This window comes from Mobula birostris, chromosome 4 (genome assembly GCF_030028105.1).
Source record: "Mobula birostris isolate sMobBir1 chromosome 4, sMobBir1.hap1, whole genome shotgun sequence".
NCBI classification, from domain to species: Eukaryota; Metazoa; Chordata; class Chondrichthyes; order Myliobatiformes; family Myliobatidae; genus Mobula; species Mobula birostris.
In genome coordinates, this window is record NC_092373.1 from 18,089,031 (window position 1) to 18,110,647 (window position 21,617).

Here is a 21,617-nt window from a genome sequence, read left to right on the forward strand (position 1 = left end):
TCAGCAGTTCTGACTCAGGGTTCCTGGCCATCTCAATCTGGGACGCAGTTACCCCACCAGCTTCTTCCACCCTGACTTGAAAAGCAGCAGTTAAGGAATGTTCAGCCTCCGGTTATTTCTTCCTGAGGACGTCTTCCAGGTCAACCTTCAGTTTTTCCACTTCATTTAAACTCACGATTGTCACCTTCAGGTTCCTTTCAAGCGTCCGCCTCCCTTTTCCGAGATCTGTCCTCCATTTCTTTACCTCCTCGGGAGTGTAGTCAAACTCCCCTCCCTGGGCTCTCGGTTTTCTGTTGACCTTAGTCAGAACACTTCCTTGATCTTCCCCAACTTGTAAATCTTCCAATCTGTTCTGAATGTACGTCTTGAGTTTCTGCTGATACCTTCGAAGGTGGGTCATTGTTTCTTCTCGCTGGATTAATTTGTCAGTATATGACCGCAGTGCGGTGCAAATCCCCTCTCTTCCCTGTGTCTCATTCAGATTGACGACCTGGGTTTCCATCCCCCGGTCCACCACCGTCTGTCCCAACACCAGGAAGTTCAATTGGTATGTCGGGTCATTTTCCTCACATTGCACCAAACTCCTCCGGCCAAAAACTCCTCCACATTTGACACTTCGCTTCGGTCGCCCGGGCTCAGCCACTCGCCTCGCCTCATAGTCCCCCAAGGCGAATCCAAGCTCTAGGCGGTCATCCACATACGTCAAAACTCCACACACCTTCACTTCCCCCACGGTTTTCCTCATGCCCCGCGGGAAGGATGCAGGGGCTCCGGATATGCCCTTGGGCATCTTTTCGGATCGGAAGAATCCTAGGGAACTAATAAAAGCCATCTTCGGATCAACAGCCGCACTCCTCAGGATCTGGCAACATCCACCCCTCAGATGCAGCACATTAAACCACGTCGCATCATCCACACACACGCTGCCTTCATCTTCCACGCCGCCAGGGTCCAGTTGCCGCGACCTCTCTCTCACTGAGGTGTCTTCAGCGGTCAACTCCCCTCCCTCGTGGTGGTTCGGAGCATCTACTAAGAGGGTCTCACCCTCAGCTACTTTCCCCAAGCCGTACCACCGCTGGGTCTCGTTTAAATTCGGTACCGGCTCAAGGCTGCTACACACGTCCTCAGAAGCAACTCGACACGCTGGGTGCCCAGACAATGCCTCCATGAACTCCAGGGTCATTAACCAATCATCGTCTTCTGGATAACTACTGCCACTAGTACCCAAAGTCTCCGGTGCCCTTGCAGTTGTCAAGGGTAAATGCTTCAGACACCGGTTGTAAAACGAACTGTCCAACAACTTGACCTGTGCCCCGGGGTGAAGGATGGCTTTAGAATCGCTTCCCTCTATCCATAACGTCACCCTGGGGCATGGTCCCTCTAAGCCTTCAGGAATAGGGTCTTTTCCTTGCGGAAGTTCAGTGGTACATTGCTAGGAACGTGCTTCCCCAGAGACCGCAGGCCGTTCCCCCACTGGGCCTCCACTAAGTTTCCCGACACCTCTCTGATCAGCTGAAGAACTGATCCCCTGAAATGATCCCCCTGGCACTACAAGCAATTTAGCCGCCCTCCTCGCCAGAGGAGGCACACTGAAAACTTTCCCCCCCTCTTTCAAATAACTGACAGCTGTCACTATGGTGTAAGTGAACCTGACAGCTCTAAGACCGTCACCAGCCCGCCTACTCAAACTTTCAACCAATCCCTGTCGCTCTCCCTCAACCAAGCACTGCCACTCATCTGACAACAGAGATCCGCTCCGCCCCTCTTGGGGTGGAAACTATCCCAAACGCCAGGCGGAGCCTGTCAGAGCTAGAACATTTATTCGCAGACTCTACCTCCAAATCAGACCACTCTTTCCTCTCTCTCCCAACTGCATGGACAGCCCCGAGTGCCACCTCTAACTCGTCAATGCTACTCTGCACTCGAACAGACTTCACCCACCACGCATACAGCAATCAACAGCAAATAACCCACAGGGACACACATTACAGATTTAAACAGGGCACCCACACAGCATACCAACAGACTCAAGCATCCCGGACAAAGCCCCCACAATGTAGCCCCCCTGGCCACCCTCAGGGTCGCTCGGCTCACTGTCGTCTAGGGAAACAGCCTCGGCCCCGCCAAATTGGGTAATTCGTTTGTGTGGATGCTGTGTGAGGTACCCCACCCCGCCCAAATAACAGACAATACACCAGATGCAATTAAATGATTTACAGTTTATAGATATTACTGGAACTATATAATTAAAAGAGAATAAAATATAAAAGGAAAATAAAAGGCGCCACACTTATCAAAGTTCAATCTCTTCGTGCACAAAACCGTTGGAGCTCAAGGACCTTCTTCTTCACCCTGTGACCCCTCGGACCACCTCGACCGGCCGCCTGGGACCAACAACGGTGGTCGACCAGACGCTCCACACGAGTCCGTCTCCGTCTCCGTCTCCTCGCCGAACGTCCCGCTCGGGGTCCGACCCCGTTAGCGGACTCACAGCACCTGGTCCATCCTCTGTCTCGGTCTCCCCCTTCTCCCCCAAAACCCCGCGCATACAGTATCTTCAAATACACCAAAACCATAACAACTATCCCAATTGGTTAATAGCACTTTCTTATCACCCTCTAAACCACAATAAACTGCTAGCGCAAACTCTCTGCAGCGTTAAAACACAACAAAGCCGCATTCCACAGATTAACATAACAAAAATCGCCATTTTAAATGTAACAAAAGAAAGACCCCGTACACACAAAACAACAAATAAAAACATTCAAGAATATGAGCAACCATCATTTACAGCTTATTTCTTAAAAAAGTGATCGAGTGTTACTTGCTTGAACGTAGCATGTCACTGGCTGCGAGTGAAACCTAGAATGCTTCTGAGTTGGAGGTTTTCGATGAGGTCCACCTCCTGGGTCTCCAGCCAATAGAGGCTAGCCTCGAGGTGTTTAATGGCTGCAGACACTTTTGGGAGTGGGGGTGGAGGCTGTTCATTACCATCTTCTTGTGGCTCGAGAACCGGTACACTTGCCTCCACTGGAGCTATACTTACATTACGGATGATCTCGGCGTCCGTCAGGACTAACAGAAGAAAGCGATAGTAAGAGATTTGAAAGGGGGATGGGGAGGGAGAGACCCAAAATGATAGGAGAAGACAGGAAGGGGAAGGATGAAGCCAAGAGCTGGGAAGTTGATTGGCAAAAGGGATACAAGGTTGGAGAAGGGGGAGTATGGATTGACATGGACATGGAGTCCAATGACTCATCACGTTATATCCGAATTCGCATCAAATCGGGGCGCGTAAGATCGGGGTTTCACTATAATAAGAATAGGAGTTGTAGAGTCCTTGAAAGTGAGTCCACAGGCTGTGGAATCAGTTCAGTGATGAGGTGGGTGAAGTTATCCACTCTGGTTCAGGAGCCTGATCACTGAGGAGTAATATTTGTTCCTGAACCTCGTGATGTATCTCCTTCCAGATGTCTGCAGCAAGAAAGGAACATGACCTGGATGGTGGGGGTCCTTGATAATGGATGCTGCTTTCCTGCAACAGTACTTAATGGTGGGTGGGCTTTAGCCATGATGGACTGGGCTGTGTCCACTGCCTTTTGTAGGTTTTCCATTAAAGGGCACTGTGTTTCCATACCAGGCACGCATGCAGTCAATATACTCTCCACTGTGCATCTGTAGAAGCTTGTCAAAATTTAAGTTGACGTGCTGAGTCTTCCAGAGGTTCAGCCGTGCCTTCTTTGTAATGGCATTTGTGTGCTGGTCAAAGAACAGATCATTTGAAATGATAATGCTGAGGAATTTAATTTTGCTGACCCTCTTCATCTATGATCCCCTGATGAGGACTGGCTCATGGACCTCCAGTTTCCTCCTTCTCTCATAGTCAATAACCAGCTCTTTGGCTTTGCTGACTTCGAGTGAGAGGCTTTTGTAGATTCAGCCAGATTTTCAGTATCCCTCTGCATGCTGAGTTGTCACCAACCTTTAATTCAGCCAATATCAGCATAACTAGCATATGTTATTGGAGCTGTACTTAGCCTCAGTCATAAGTATAAAGCGAGTAAAGCAGGAAGCTAGGCACACAGCTTTATGGCAAACCTGTGCTGATAGTGATTGTGGAAGAGATGCTGTTGCTAATCTGATTTATCTGCGGTCTGCAAGTGAAGAAACAGAGGATCCAGTTGCACAAGGAGATATTGTGGCCAAGGTCTTGGAGATTAATGATTAGTGATGAGGGAATGATGGTGTTGAATGCAGTGCTACAGTCAATGAACAGCATCCTGCAGTACTCACTGTCCAGCTGTTCCCAGGTGAATGAGGAGCCAATGAAATGGCATCCGCCTGTTGTGATGGTAGTCAAATAGCAGTGGATCCAGGTCACTCCTCAGGCAGAAGCTGTTACCTACAGTATATAGTCCAATAAAATTTGAAATGGTTAAAATCCAGGAATGATCCTGAAAGCACAGAGACCTTTAAGATGATCTGTTTTCTTTTCTAGGTGCTTTAAGTCACGATGCTGTAATGAATTAGAGCTCAGCTAAACTAAACTGCTGCATTTGACTATTTAGTTCCCTTTCGGCTATATTCGGTTTAAGGAAGTGTTGAAAGCACAAGAAAATTGAGCATAATCATCATGAGAACGTAAAAAGCCTTGGATTGCACAAGCAAATTCAGTCTAGCGTTGCTGCTCGATTCCTCCCTGAGTACAGATTCAGTCCAATCAACTAATTTGAAAATGTGACGGCGGCAAAGACTCTCAGTCAGGTGAGTGATTTTTATTTTCCCATGTTGAATACTATAGAAGGATGATAGTGAGACAAAGTGTACCCTCAACAAGGGGATCAATGAGGTCTCTCTTCCAACCATCCGAGATTTTTATCACGAGCTCTGCATACACAGAGCCCTTAGCATTGTCAAGGATCCCTCCCATCCACCCCACAATTTCTTTGCCCCCCCCCCCACCATCAGGCAGGAGGTCTCATAGCATGAGCACAAGGACTGCTTGGATGGGGAACAGCTCTTCGCCCAGGCTGTGGGTCTACTGAAATGCCTGTCACTACCCAGGTCTCATCACGTATGAAGTACCAGCGGCGTTATACTTTTACTTTTTAACTTGTGGTGTAACATCATTCTTCTGGAATATATTTTATTATTTGTTAATTTATTTGGGGTATTACTTACTTAATGTGTTGTGCTTTGAGTTATAAGTACTACGTTGTGGACCTTTGCTCATAGACTCCTTGCTGAATGGTATTGGTCCAGGACATAACAAACAAAGGGTTGGGAACCCCTGGCCCAGAGGGACATTGTTTTATTTGATGGCATACATGTATATGATTGAATGTCAATTAATTTGAACTTGAACTTGTATCAAGCTCTGCCCGTGCTTCTCTGGAATGGCCATGTATTTAAGCACAGGAGATCATATTCACAAGAAATTAGTTTGAGAAAGCTGCAGCAGCTCAAGTAAAGTAAATTTAATATCAAAGCATGTACGTCCCCTACCTACAGGTACAGTTTCTGTAATACATGATCATCGTTTTTATCTATTATTTTTTTGGGAACAGCATGCTGCTGGCTAAGTATCATTAAAAATTAATGCTAAATTCCAGGATCTGGATTTGACCCAAAAAGTGGCATAAAAATGAATGCTGAATTCCGGGACCTGGATTGAACCCCAGCCACAGATGCTCTGTGAATGATTTTTGTTTGCTTTCCACATAACTGCATTCATTTCTACCAGGCGATCTGGTTTCCCAGACATCCCAAAGATATGCTGATGGTTTGTTTGCCTACTGTGAACTACGCCTGGTTTCAGTAGGTAGTAACAGTAACGGGCACTAATGAATCAGCACAAGTAACTGATACATGGGGACAAGGGTGAAGAATTGAGAGTTCAGAAGACGCCACTGAAACCTAAACCTTATAATTCCCTACTTCTCTTTCTTAAGATGTGAATCTGATATTAATGTCACGAGCAAGCACTTACAGAATAAACAAATACAGATCTTCAGAAAGACGTGAACAATCACAAAGACTGGGTAAGCGGAGCTTGAAATCGGAATGGGCTGGATTTTCATATCTGGTTTATGTACAATTTGTTCTAAGTTAGCACTTTTGTGTCAACACCCTACCTGAACTTGAGGATAAACATAAAGTTAATGAAGAGAAAAGGGGAAGAGGAACAAATAGATAAGTTACTCTATTGTCAGCCTTTCATCTTTTTTATATTTTAACATTATATCACACAAAGTCTGAATTTCATTTAAGCCAAGAAGATAGCAGGAAGTTCAGTTAACAATCAACTGCAACATTTAAGAGGAGTTGGGTGGGATACATGAATAGAAGGGTTTTGGAGGGATAGGCAGGTAGACGGGTCTAGGCCAAAGACCAGGTCAACATTGCCCAGATGGCCTGAAGGACCTGCTTCAGTGCCATAGTACCCAACGACTCTAATCTAGCACCCACAAAGTATTGAGAAAGTACTAGTAATCCTTGAGCAGTTTATGGCAAGCATGGACCACTCCAAACAACAGGAATACTGCAGATGCTGGAAATTCAAGCAACACACATCAAAGTTGCTGGTGAATGCAGCAGGCCAGGCAGCATCTGTAGGAAGAGGTGCAGTCGAGGTTTCACGCCGAGACCCTGCAGTCGACGTTTCAGGACGAAGGGTCTCAGCCTGAAACGTCGACTGCACCTCTTCCTACAGATGCTGCCTGGCCTGCTGTGTTCACTAGCAACTTTGATGGGCCACTCCAATTAGCACAATAGCCAACCCAATGCATAAATCCATCACACTAGATCTTGGGCGTTCAACATGGCCCGTGCTGAACAAATTACTAACCATGCAATCTTGCTCTTTTGTTTCTTATACTGTAAGAGTCATTAGACTTCTAGAATATTCCAATAGCTATGAAGTGCTGTGAAGGCCTAAGATATTAATTATAAGATATAAGTGGAGGTTTGTTCTTTCTTGGAAGATGAGTTAAAATTGTTTAATCTGCAATTGATCATAACAGGCAGAATTTATTATCCTTCCCCAGCTTAGCTAGTGCATGGACCCTGGATCCATAGAACTGCCCTCTCAAATACCCCAGCAAGCTGCACAGGGCATCGTTAAGTAGAACAACAAATAATCTGCTGGAGCAATTCAACAGCTCAAGCAGCATCAGGGGGAAGGAGTCGTCGACGTTTCGGGTCAGAAACCTGCATCGGGCCTAAAACATTGACAACTCCTTTCCTCCCACAAATGCAACTCACACAGTGAGTTCCTCCAGCAGATTCATTGTTGATCCAAATTCCAGCCTCTGCAGCCTCTTGTGTCTCTGGGGAAAAGGAGCGGTGGGCAATACATGCTGGTCTCACCTGTAACGCCTACGTATTCAAAGGGCGTGTATCCATAGTCTATGACTACGACTGCAGAGAATAGGGTTCACCAGGTAAAAGCAGGCCACGGGTTGTAACCACCACTGTCTGTAAAGAGTTTGCATGTTCACCCTGTGACTGCATGGGTTTCCGCTAAGTGCTCTGGTTTCCTCCCATATTCCAAAGACATACAAGTTGGTAGGTTAATTGGTCAATGTAAATTGTCCCATGATTAGGCTAGTGTTAAATCAGAGGTTGCTGGGCAGTGCCGATCGAGGGACCACAGTGGGCCTACTCAATAAATAAATAAAGAAGTTAAATGGCAAATTGAACAAAGGACCAGAATTAGAGTGATTCAGATAACCTGGATGGTTATAGGATTATAGTGAAGGAAGAGACATCTTTCAAGTAACATATTCTGTTTTGATACTCAGATGTGCTAATGGCTGACCCTACAGCAAGCATCGAGGTTACCACACGGACAAACTTCTCTCATGGCAACTCCACTTGCCATCTGCCATACACAACGTTCCCAATGTTTAGTCTGTGTGCATATTCAATCATTTGTATAGTTGGAACCATTCTTAACTGCCTGGCTTTCTATGTGTACTTCTGTCACATCCCCAGCAGTAACAGCGTCATTGTTTATTTGAAGAACCTGGTCATAGCTGACTTCTTGCTGCTCCTGTCTCTGCCAATAAGAATCGTTGAATTGAACGTAATGTTCCCCTACAGACTAAGAAAATTCTACTGCACTTTCATAACATCCCTCTTCTATTTGAATATGTATTCAAGCATTCTCTTCCTGGGACTCATTGCAGCCAACAGATATCTGAAGATTGTGAAGCCGCTTAATGCGTACACATTCCAAAAACTCAAAACCGCAAAAATTCTCTCTGTTGGAATCTGGTGTTCCCTCTTCGCCCTTGGATTGTCTTACACATTCCTGAAAGGAGAAAGCCGACCGCAGACAAATACAAAAACGTCTTGCCTAGAACTAAGAAGTGGATTTGGAGTTCACTGGCACTTAACCCTCCACACTGGGGGCACAGTCTTGTTTTTATTCGTGCTAATAGCCCTTTGCACCTTCTACTTCCAAACTATGAGACGACTGGACAAAAGCCCAACTCCAAGCTCAAGCAAGAAGCAAGCCAAGGCAAAGAACAACATTCTGATTCTGCTTGTCGTATTCCTAATATGCTTTGTTCCTTATCACATCATCAGGATTCCTTACATGTTGACACAGGTAAACATCATTTCTGATTGCTATTGGAAAAAGATGTTCTTGAACATCAAGGAACCAACTATAATCCTGGCAACGCTTAATTCATGCTTGGATCCAGTGATCTACTTTCTATCTTGCAAAGCATTCAGGTCAAAGTTAGGTCTGGATAAAAACGCAGAGGACGACAGTGATCCCCACAGAGACAAGTCCTCGCGTGCTAATATCTCACAAACTGTGCTAGACTCTGCCGGAAACAGCCAAGGTAACAGCATGAATGACTGCAATATAAACCTCGAAAACCTAAAATAAGTTTCACTTTCAGCCATTCGACATTACCGTGGACAGCTTAGCAGCTCACTTTAGGACGAGTTAAGAAGACAGGCTGCAGTTACACCCTTGTCTTCGGAACGTTCCACAGTACTTCAGATCCACCGACTGATTTTGAAATGCAAATAGACTTCCTCATCTGGTGAAAGTGTGACAGATAATGTCTCAAAAAACTGGAATAAAATCATCTGATGTTGTCTGAAAGCCAAACAAAAGGAAGATGTGATAATTATTACAACTATAATCTCTGGCAGCAACATGCTTTTTGAAGACATCTATTTACTCAAGTCTTTCGATGTGAAATTATTTCATCTTCATACATGTTTATAAAGGGTTAATCTTTGTGCTTGTCAAATGTCTCACCAGCTTGGCCTTGAACGTTAACAGAACTGGCTGCAGGAGTTTTAAATGCTACTCTGGGAATACTGTGGCAACAACCGTGGAAACGTGAATGTCAGTTGAACACAACTAAGGTAGAATTCATGAAGAGTGCAGACAAGTGATGATTGGTTCTGATTCAGTGGCTTGAGATGGTGCTACGACTTTATGGATCCACTTGCTGCAATATTTCATATCAGTGGAAAGAATATAAAAGTTCAGCAGTTAGAGACTTGGGGTAGTTATTCAGGGCCTCACCCATCGATGGGTTAGTCATAAACAGTGCTACGGATTGAGATCGAGGTGTGTTCCAACGAGAGAGACCTGCGTAAACCTAGAATAGTATTTTAATGATTGCTCTGCTCTGTCCTAGTAAAGCTAATTTTAAGTAGATAAATGAAATTTGTGTCTTTCTGCCCATCTGAACTGGCTCTGAGAACCTTGAAAGGTTCACTTATTATCAAAGGATGTATGCAGTATACAACTCTGAGATTCTTCTTCTCCAGATAGCCACGAAACAATGGAAGTCCATTCAAAGGGAAACAGAAAATCCACTCCCCCCACACAAAAAAGAACAGCAACGCAGTCAACCCCCCAATGTTCCACCCCTGCACGAAATGCGACAAGATCACTGTCCCCCCAGTTGCCTTCCCCGCACAAGAAAACTAACAAAAACACAAGAACATTGACCCCAAGTCCCCGCTCCCACACCTACTGTTGTAACGAAACAATACACATCATACTTTTGACCTAAATTTCACAGTAATAAGGATGCTCCGAGCTGCCACTAGACATAAAAGAAACTTTAAAATAATGACTTTTATTAATAACCTCTGCTCTTTTTTGTATATCAGCAACTTCAACCTGGAATGACAGAGCAGATTCATTGAGCCAAATGGCTCTTATGCCTTATGGTCTAAAGCAAAGATAAAATTTATATTCAACTGTTCTATATACTGTGCTATAAATTATTAATCTAGCAATTATGTCAATGCCTATGTGCAATACAAATAACAATGTTTAATACTTTGCGTTATCTTGTATGCTATTTTCAGAGGTTACCTTTATGAAGTAATTCATTCAGAAAAAATTTTGGTCTCTTATTCCAGTCACAGAATCATTTTATTTTACAAAAATCTAATGGTAAGAAATTATTGAAGATAAACTGTGTGGAAAAAATGCAAGGATAGCCATTTACACAATCTCTTTGCAAAATATCTTCATGTAGTGAATATCTGATCTCAAATTTAATTGAAAAAGAAAATAAAATCTGTGTATAGCATTTTTGTAAATGTCATCTTTTCACTTTATTTATTAACTTGAATTGACTGAAGTCTTCAAAGTGTTTGGACATCATTGTACTCTCAAATAATTATGTTGTGCTTAGAGAGAGTGGATTTAGAGAAGATGTTTTCTATAGTTGGGGGCTCTAGGATCAGAAGGGCACAGCTTCAGAATAGAATGATGTCCCTTTAGAACAGAGATGAGAAGGGATTTCTTTAGCCAGACGGTGGTGAATCTGTGGAATTAATTTCCTGACAGAGACTGCTGTGAAGGGCCAAGTCATTGGGTATACTTAAAGCAAAGGTTGATAGGTTTCTAATTAGTAAGGGTGGGTGTCAAAGTTTACGGCGAGAAGACAGGAGAATGGGGTTGTGTGCACTCTATATTACCTTGACTGTACTATTTATTATAAATAATTATAAATTACTATGATTGCACATTGCACATTTAGATAGAGACATGACGTAAAGATTTTTACTCCTCATGTACGTGAAGGATGTAAGAAATAGTCAATTCAATTGAGAGGGAAAATAAATCAGTCATGATGGCATGGAGAAGCAGATTCAATGGGCTGAATGGCATAATCCTGCTCCTACTTGTTACGGTCAATGATCTAACTGATGCAATATCAGAGGCAAACTAAGTTCAGTTTCAGCCTTTACATTAATATCTGGAAAATGAAAATGTTTATTACAGGTTAATGTTTTAAATAGCAGAAAACGGGAAGGGTGGGATAAGTAGCTAACAAAGAATTTTATCTGCTTTGGTTGCTTGCTGATCTGATCGTATTACCACAACCACGGCAGTGCACTTGCATCAAAATTAAAGACAGTCGTGAATGCAAATAAGATCTTCTTTGTTTTAAATGACACCATGGCCTCACAAAGTGTCTGAATTAAAATGCAAAGTTGTTCCTCTTGCCGCAAACACACCAAGGGAAAAGCAGTGAACTAGCGTTCAGTGTTGAAACAAAAACTGAATTGCTCTTATGATTGTGCAAGAGTTGTGATGAGAATAATCACGTGGGAAATATTTAAATTTGCTTTTTCACAATTCTTTTTTCTTCCCCAATTTCACCACTATTCTGAAAAGCCCCTCTCACAGGCATTTCCCTACAAACTGATACATTACAAGTAGTTCTAATGTGGTTACACCACTATGTGCAGTGTTGTAGTAAGACTCCCCAACCTTGATGTGTTATCTTCAATGCAGTACAGACCAGAGATCTATTCTCTTGCCTAATGTTTTCTGCATTGTTCATTTCCTGTTAGCAAGTTGTAGCTAGCGCATAATCAGATAAATCTGCAGCATCATTGCGCTACATGCTTGCAGACATGATGCCCCTCTGTACAACAGCGTTCTGTCATCCCACTCTATGGTAAACCATGTATATATGTTGTAAACAACAGGAATTCTGCAGATGCTGGAAATTCAAGCAACACACATAAAAGTTGCTGGTGAACGCAGCAGGCCAGGCAGCATCTGTAGGAAGAGGTGCAGTCGACGTTTCAGGCCGAGACCCTTCGTCAGGATTAACTGAAGGAAGAGTGAGTAAGGGATTTGAAAGTGGGAGGGGGAGGCGGAGATCCAAAATGATAGGAGAAGACAGGAGGGGGAGGGATGGAGCCAAGAGCTGGACAGGTGATTGGCAAAAAGGGATACGAGAGGATCATGGGACAGGAGGTCCGGGAAGAAAGACAAGGGGGGGGGGACCCAGAGGATGGGCAAGAGGTAAACTCAGAGGGACAGTTTCTTTCTCTCACTCTCCTTTTTCTCCCTCTGTCCCTCTGAATATACCTCTTGCCCATCCTCTGGGCCACCCCCCCCTTGTCTTTCTTCCCGGACCTCCTGTCCCATGATCCTCTCGTATCCCCTTTTGCCTATCACCTGTCCAGCTCTTGGCTCTATCCCTCCCCCTCCTGTCTTCTCCTATCATTTTGGATCTCCCCCTCCCCCTCCAACTTTCAAATCCCTTCCTCACTCTTCCTTCAGTTAGTCCTGACGAAGGGTCTCGGCCTGAAACGTCGACTGCACCTCTTCCTAGAGATGCTGCCTAGCCTGCTGCGTTCACCAGCAACTTTGATGCGTGTTGCTATATATGTTGTAACTGGGTTAACTGTCTGGACACTCCCCTCTGCTGACTGCCCCTGTGGCTCCTCCCACAGAGTCCGGTATAAAAGGTGTTTCACCTTGCCCCTCTCCCTCAGTCCGGCGGCAGACACTCAGCGTGGAGGCCGTATTGTACAGCGAATAAAAGCCCTTCAGTATTTTACCTAACCTCAGTCTTTTGGAGTTATTGAAGGTGCTTCACACTCCATCTAAATAACATTGTGCAAACCACTCCTTCCTACCAAAGGCATCACCTCACATTTCCCAGTGTTATGCTCCATCTGCCAAAGCTTTATCTGGACCTTTAACCCAGCCATCTCATTTTGCAGACTCCATACCCCTCCTCACATATGCAAAATACTCTGCAGATGCTGGAAATCTTGAGCAACATACACACGCGCAAATGCAGCAGGGCAGGCAGCATCTCTGGAAAGGAATAAACAGGCAACATTTCAGGCTTCATTAGGACTGGATAGGAAGGGAGAAGCCAGAGGAAGGAGGTTGGGGGAGGGGGGAAAGGTACAAGGTAGAGGATGATAGATGTAAGGCTGATTTATACTTGTGCATCAACTCGACGCCATAACCTACACAAGTGACCTACGCGCGTTGTCAGCATTTATACTTGTGCATTGTGTGTGTCTGCGTCGCTCTGCAATTCGGATACGTCACGCATGCGCACACACCTGCCCGCGCAAGGCTTCATGGTCATGGTAGTCTTGCTCGGGGTAAACAAGAAGTGAGCGTCTTTTTTTGTTAAAGCGAAATGTGTCCTGCATATTTTCGGAGGTCTGTAAAGCCTTATGGAAAGCATTGCAGCCAGAGTTCCTGCCCTCCCTTCAGTCGCCCAATGGGAAGCTACTGCAGCGTAGGAGGAAAAGCCATGCTACCAAGCGGACCAATCACAGCTGTTGCACCCTGCGTTGCCGCAACGCGTAGTTACATTTTGGGAGAGGTGCGTGTCAGGCTACGGCGTAGGGATCCGTGTAGGCACCGCGTAGGGTTTGTGGCTACGCCGTACCTACGGCGTCGAGTTGACGCAGAGTATAAATCAGCCTTAAGCCAATTGGGTGGGGGAAGGGGGATGAAGGGAGAAGCTGGGAGGTGATGGGTGGAAAATGTATGGAGCTGAAAGAGGCAGAAATTGATAAGAGGAGAGTGGAGCATGGCAGAAAGGAAAGGAAGAGGGGGCACCACGGGGAGGTGATAGGCAGGTGATGAGAAGAGAAGGGGTAAGAAGGGAGCCAGAATAGGAAATGGAAGAAAAGGGAAAGGGAGGGGGAAATTGCTGGAAGTTAGAGAAATCGATGTTCATGCTGTCAGAGTTGGAGGCTATCCAGAGGGAATCTGAGGTGCTCTCCTCCTGAGAATAATCTCATTGTGGCAGTACAGGAAGCCATGAACCGAAATTTTGGAATGGGAATGGAGATTGGAATTAAAATGGTGGCTTCCAGAAAATCCAGCTTGTTGCAGATGGAGCAAATGTGCCAATCTACATCGGGTATCACCAGTATAGAAGGGGCCGCATTAGAAGTATAGCTAGATTCTCTATTTCTTCAGTTCTTTTTTCAGTTCCACCACTAGCGCACATATTCTGAAAAGTCCCCCTCACAGGTGTTTCCCAAGTGGAGGAGAAATCAATTTTCATGCTGTCAGATTGGAGGCTACCCAAATGGAACATGAGGTGTTACCCCTCCAAACTGAGTGTGGCCGCATCATGGCAGTACAGGAGGCCATGGATCAACATGTCGGAACCGGAATGGGAAATGGAAAGAAAATGGTGACCAACGGGAAACCCAAACTGCTCGGCAAAGTGGCCCGCCAATCTATGTCAGCACATCTTCAGACTGTGTTGGTCATTGATGCAAAATGATACACTTCACTGTATGTTTCGATGTGCACAGGACAAATAAGGCTAATCTTTAGCACCAGCTCCACAAAAGCCCTTTAAGAACACAGAACAGTACAGCACTGAAAGGTCATTCAGCCCACAATGTTGTGCCAAACTTGATGCCAATTTATATTAATTGTCCTCCTGATCTCTCCATATTCATGTGTCTGCCCACTATTAGGCCCGGTAAACCATTTTAGCCACCTACCACACTTTGTGTAAAAAATCCAGTCCCTCACGCCACCTTTGATGTTAGACCATAAGACATAGGAGCAGAATTAGGCCATTCAGTCCATCGAGTCTCCTCCACCATTCCATCATGGCTGATCCATTTCCCTCAACCCCATTCTCCAGCCTTCTCCCCATAAATTTTCACATCCCAATTAATCAATAACCTATCAACCTATGTTCCCCCTTTAAGCTTAAAAGCATGTCTAGAGTTTCACATTTCTACCAAGTTCTGACTAGGCATTTTCAATAAGTGGCGGCAAACAAATTCTGTAGTGAAGTGAGGTTGAGAGATTACAGCAATTTAAATGTAGACACTGAGATCTCCTTTCTGGCATTCTACCTCTCATTACTATGAGCTAACCCTTGTGTTATACTCCCAACCATCCCACAGACAATCTGCCAACCATCCCATGAAAAATAGCTTCCCCGGAATCAGCAGTTCACTTGCAGCTGAAAGATGGCACATTTAAGATGGAACTCCATTGCCAAAATCAATAGAAAACATTGCACTCTTCCCCTTGATCCTGCACATCTGTGATGCTCCCCCTCGACCTTATAGCCTCAGCTTCCTTTCTGCCTTGGTGTTACTAAAAATATTATATCATCATAATTTCATGATGCATCCCAGCTGATCAAATATCATTTCACTGGTTGTATGCATTATGTTACTTCAATGTGCTGTGTCTAAAGGTGTTAGCTATATTTCTCTGGATCTGGAATTGTACGCACCAGACCACACAAGTAAAGTTAATTTCCTTCCCTATCAAGAGAAAATCTGCAGAGTCACACACACAAGAACTACCAGAGCAAGAGTCTCTCATTATTACAGACTCCCATCACCAAAGACATGCTCTCTTTTACTGCTACCATCAGGAAAGTGATATAGGAGCCTGAAGGCACATACTTAACATGTTAGGAACAGTTTCTTCCCCTCTGCCATCTGATATTTGAATAGACAATTAAAGCACGTACACTACCTCAGTCCTGACGAAGGGTCTCGGCCCGAAACGTCGACTGTACCTCTTCTTAGAGATGCTGCCTGGCCTGCTGCGTTCACCAGCAACTTTGATGTGTTTTGCTTGAATTTCCAGCATCTCCAGAATTCCTCGTGTTTACACTAACTCAGTCTTTCTTTTTACTCTTTGCACTATTTAATTCAATGATAGATAAATTTATTGCAATTTATAGATTTATTATGTTAAACCTGATTCTGATTCTGAGCATTACATCCTTGCTTTTATATTCTAGTCTGCTTGGAATAAATCCTAACATTGCATTTGCCTTCCTTACCACTGACTCAACCTTTAGGGAATCCTACACAATGACTCTCAAGTCCCTTTGCACCTCTGATTTTTGAATTTTCTCCCCATTTAGAAAATAGTACGTGCCTTTATTTCTTCTACTGACGTGCATGACCACACACTTCCCACACTATATTCCATCTGGCACTTCTTTGCTCATTCTCCTAACCTGTCTAGGTGCTTCTGCACAGGGTTGGTTCAGATTGGCGCACCAGTGTTATACTGATGCAGTGAGCAGCAAGAGATTTAAAGATATTGGAGATAAGCTTTGTTACATGCACATTGAAGCAACAAAACATGCAGTGAGATGCGTCATTTGCGTCCAACAATCACAAAGTCTGAGGATGTTGTTGTGTTCTTTATACATACGGTGGGTTACTAAGAACAAACCATATTCTGAAAGAATAGAACTAGAACTTTTATTTACAACACCAAACAGCAACCACGTCTTCACCACACAAGTTTCTAGACCATTCTGTCATTTCTGCGCATGCTCCGAACTCTGTTCAATCACGTTCTTACACGTGACACCCGATATCACCGCAGATGCGTTTGGGGGCAGCCCACAAGAGTCGCCTCGTTTCCACTGCCAACACAGGTCGCACACAACTTACTAACCCTAACCTACACATCTTTGGAATGTGGAAGGAAAGAGGAATATACAGGAGAACGTACAGGCTCAATACAAGAAAGTGGCAGGAACTGAGCGCCAGTTGCTGATCTCTGGCTCTGTCGCAGAAAAGCAGTATCCGTCATCAGGGAACCCCATGACCAGGACATGCTCTCTTCTCACTGCTGCCATCAGGAAGAAGGTACAGGAGCCTCAGGACTCACACCACCAGGTTCAGGAACAGTTATTACTCCTCAGCCATCAGGCACTTGAACCAAACTTCACTCATCTTCACTTGCTCCATCACTGAAATGTTTCCACAACCAATGGACTCACTTTCAAGGCCACTCCATCTCATGTTGTCGATACTTTTTGCTTATTTATTTATTTATTTATTTATATTATTATTATTTCCTTCTTTTTGTTTTTGCACAGTTTGTTGTCTTCTGCACGCTGGTTGAACACCCAAGTTGAGCAGTCTTTCATTGATTCTGTTATGGTTATTATTCTATAGATTTATTGAAGTTGCCTACAAGAAAATGATTCTCAGGGCTGTATATGGTGACACATATAAACTTTGACAATAAAGTTTACTTTTAACTTTGTCAAGTGTTATGCAGCCACTGTACTGGAGATTTGCAGGACCAGTTAGTTGACATTGTGAATCAACGAGTAAGAGCCATGAGAAGCAGCTCACAGGGTTGAGGGAAGAGAGGGAAGAGCAGTGAAATGAACTCACTGTGGTGTATCAACTCTGTCTTACAAAGGAATCAAAGAGCACTCCAATACCCCCACATCCAGCTGCCGTGTTACCACAGGCATTTAACACCCATCTTGCATCCACATCAGTTTCCTGTATTCGCTGCATTCCCGTCACCACAGCAGCATACAATTTGATGACTCAAGCTCATTCTATACACGAGTTCAGCATTTATTCACTGAAGGAAGTGATGTCATGTTTATTCTGAATCTTCACTCTAATAGCTCGATTACACAACAATACAGCTGGCTACAGAGAATCTGCTGGAGGAACTTAGATTGAACAGCGTCAATGGGGGGTGGGGGGGGGGGAACTGTCGATGCTTCATATTCTAACCCTGCAACAGGACCAGATCATGACTCAGCTGCTTAATGCAGGATTCTGTATGAAAGATCAACAGTTTTCCTCCAGGCAGATGTTGCTCGGTCCACTGTGTTCCTTCAAAGTAACACACAAAATGCCAGATGAACTCAGACTCAGCAGGTCAGGCAGCATCTATGGAGAGGAAGCAACACTCTGCCTGCGTATTCCTCTTCACAGACGCTGCCTGATCTTGAGGGGGGGGCATGTGTGTGTGTGAGTGAGAGAGTGAGAGAGTGAGAGAGAGACAGACAGACAGACAGACAGATACTCGGGATTTCCACCATCTACAAGACCTCTTGTACTACGAGTTCCTTCAGATTCCGGCATCTGCAGTCTTTTGCCATTCAGTTCTACTGGCCCAAGGTTCTAGAGGAACAACTGCACTTGCACTAAGAAGAGGCCCTTATCTCTCCCAATCACAGAATCAAACTGATGAGACGATACTTATGGTTTCATTGTCCGTTCGAAAATCTGATGGCAGAGGGGAAGAAGCTGTTAATAAAATGTTGAGTGTGTGTCTACAAGCTCCTGTACCTCCTTCTTGATGGTAGAAGTGAGAAAAGGGCATGTCCTACGTGATGGGGGTCCTTAATGACGAACGCTGCCTTTTGAGGCATCGCCTTTTGAAGGTGTCCTCAATGCTAAAGGGTGAGGTAGTGCTCGTAGGTCGGTTCATTGCCTGGCTCAGAAATCTGATGGTGGAGGGGAAGGAGCTGTTAATGAAACTGCAAAGACCAGCACTTACCACCACTGGTAGGGTGAGAGGCTGCGAGGCAGAAGTGTGAGGACAACAGTTATTTCAGTAACAGCCAGCAACTGGCCGGATACACAATGGATATTGTTTTTTTTTTAAAAAGTGGGTTATCTTGCATTTCCTATTTTGTGGCTGCCTGTAAGCAGACGTGTCTCAAGGCTGCATTATTTATACGTACTTCGATAGTAATCGAACTTTGAACTTTTGAACATCATCTCCACTGACATCAAGCATGCAGCCCACCACCCCCACACTCACCACGAGCCTGTGATGCATTTGACCATGAAAGGAAAGTACGTCAGTGAGTGTCATACTTCCTGCATAGGGCACTGCGGCTCACAATGACTGATCTTCTGACAGGTGTTAAAAGTTAGGAAATGTGGGCCGGCGACTTTCAGCATTGCTAAGTACAGGTGGGTGGAATGAAGCACTCGAATGTTAGGGCTCAAGTAATAAATTGCAGAGATTATCAGAAGCTCACAGGGAATTGAAACTAATGGTTCAGACATTTGGGCTTCAGCTTTTGAAGGAACATTCACTGCTTCTGAGCACAGAGGCAAAGTCACTGAATTTACAGCACCATATAACCAAGCCCTCATGAAAGAAGTCATGTGGTGACCTCCACAGCCAACTGTTCTCACAGCCTTTCAGGATTATAGCTGGAATGCTGCCTGTAGACACAGGACATTGCTTCCATAATGCACCATTACCATAAGACTGTAAGATATAGGAGCAGAATTGGGCCATTTGGCCCATTGGGTCTGCTCTACCATTTCATCATGGCTGATCCATTTTTCCTCTCGGTCCCAATTTTCTGCCTTCTCTCTCTATCCCTTCATGCCCTGTCTAATCAAGGATCTATCCACCTCTGCCTTAAACATACCCAATGACTTGGCCTCCAGAGCCACCTGTGGCAATGAATTCCACAGATTCACCACTCTCTGGCGACAGAAATTCCTCCTCATCTCCATTCCAAAAGGATGCACCCTCTATTCGAAGGCTGTGTCCTCTGGTCTTTGACTGTCTAATCATAGGAAACATGCTCTCCACATCCACTCTGTAGAGGCTTTTCAACATTTGATAGGTTTCAATGAGGTCACCCCACAGTCTTTTGAAGTCCAGTGAGTAGAGGCCCAGAGCCATCAAATCTGCCTCGTCGACAAGTCTTTCAATCCCAGAATAATCTCCTTTGAACCCTCCCCAATGTTAGCACATCTTTTCATTAATAAGGGACCCAAAACTGCTCAGCCTAAAAGCCTTTTAAAAAGCCTCTACCCACCGCTACTCCAAGTAGCCAGGTACCTAAAAGAAGACATACCCTGTACATCTCCAGCTGAGAAACCGGAATGTTTGTAAAAATCTTTGATGTTATTAGAAAACAGGAAGCAGAGCATTTTGTCTGTAACATGTTGGTAATAGTAGGACCATGAGACAAAGTCAGCAGGCCAGTGGAGAGAGAGGGAAAAAAAGGAAGCAAAGATTGCAGAAATGATCAGTTCTCACTGAGGAAGCAAGTTATTGTCAAAGCAATAAATTCATGAGAGCTCAAATATCCAAGGTATCCAGGTGGAAGGGTGAGGTGTAACATAAACACAAAGTTCTGCATCGATAGAGGGGAATGAACAGTCGACATGTCAGCCCAAGGCCCTTCATCAGGCCTAGGAAGGAAGGGGGAAGGAGCCATATTAAGGGGAGGGGAGGGTAGGAGTACAAGCTGACAGGTGATCTAGTCAACCAGGTGAGGGGGCAGGTTGTTGGGTGGGGGAGGGAGGGTGAAATAAGATGCTGGGAGTTGATAGGTGGAAGTGGTAAGGAGCTGAAGAAGGAGGAATCTGATAGGAGAGAACAGTAGACCTTGAGAGACATGGGAGGAGGGGGGAAAGTCATGGGCGGGTAAGGAGAAGGAATGAGAGGGGAAACCAGATTGGGAAAGGAAAACCAGCAAAAAGGTGGGAAGGGCGAGGAGGAAGAAATTACATGTTTGTACCATCAGATTGGAGGGTACCCAGACAGAATATGAAGAGGTGTTATTTTAAGAGCTTGTGTTGGGTTTCACTTTAACAGTGCAAAACCACTATAAGTTACTGGCAGCCAATACGCTCATGATTTACCAAATCCAAAAAAATACCAGTGTGAAATAAAGTGGGAAGATTTTAGAGGAACTGAGCCATCACAATGATCTCAGTGGTCTAGTTTTTGCTCTCAACTAACAAACAGAAAGCCTATGCTGTTCAGTGTGAAAAGGTCCTCATCAAAATGAACAGTGGAATTTACTTTTTTTTCCAAGATTAGCAAGACCATTCAATTCTGGAGCTAAATTAAACACAGCATGATTCAAATGTACCGTTCTGTCTGGTACGGAAGCTCCAATGCACAGGATCAGAAAAAGCAGCAGAGAACTTAAAGTCAGTGGCAGCTTCATCATAGACAGTAGTCTCCCCAGAATTGAGAACCTTAAGCATCAAATAGGGGGCATTCATCATTCAGCCTTCTGTTGCCAACCTATCACAAACCATTCCCTTGCCCATTCTCCCTACTTTAAGATTTGCTTATTTCTAACCTTAATACAAAATTATTAACCCAAAACATTAACACTGTTCCCCTCTCCACAGATGCTGCATGACCTGCTGTGTGGTACAGTACTGGTTAGTACAACGCTTTACAGTACAGGTGACCCAGGTTCAATTCCCACCACTGCCTGTAAGGAGTATGTGCGTTCTCCCTGTGAACGCATGGGTTTCCTCCGGGTGCTCTGGTTTCCTCCCACGTTCCAAAGACGTACTGGTTGGTAGGTTAACTGGTCATTTTAATTTGTCCCATGATTAGACCTCAGTTGAATCGGTGGATGGCTGGGTAGTGCGGCTCGACTCTATGTCTTAATAAATACAATTTCCAGTATTTCAATTCTTATTGCCTTCAGAATCAGAATTAGGTTTATTATCACAAATTAGACCATAAGACCATAAGACATAGGAGCAAAATTAGGCCGTTTGGCCCATTGAGTCTGCTCCGCCATTCA

General features: G+C 44.5%; 2 protein-coding genes across 5 annotated transcripts in view; one reads left to right on the forward strand and one right to left on the reverse strand.

Moving 5' to 3' along the window:
• Positions 1–21,617, reverse strand: part of LOC140196181 (mediator of RNA polymerase II transcription subunit 12-like protein) — a 720,072-nt gene that overhangs the window by 446,672 nt on the left and 251,783 nt on the right. The window lies entirely within an intron of this gene.
• Positions 4,660–10,574, forward strand: LOC140196183 (P2Y purinoceptor 14-like). The gene is made up of 3 exons (XM_072254958.1): positions 4,660–4,764; positions 5,952–6,041; positions 7,803–10,574. Exons 2-3 carry the CDS (start codon positions 5,969–5,971, stop codon positions 8,900–8,902), a joined length of 1,173 nt encoding a protein of 390 aa, XP_072111059.1. The 5' UTR covers positions 4,660–4,764; positions 5,952–5,968; the 3' UTR covers positions 8,903–10,574.

Bases quoted from the DNA above. Each gene is read 5' to 3' on its own strand.
- LOC140196183 (XM_072254958.1), top strand. From the start codon at position 5,969: ATGTCACGAGCAAGCACTTACAGAATAAACAAATACAGATCTTCAGAA. The intron at 6,042-7,802 runs GTAAGCGGAGCT...TTTGATACTCAG, and splicing joins TGAACAATCACAAAGACTGG to ATGTGCTAATGGCTGACCCT.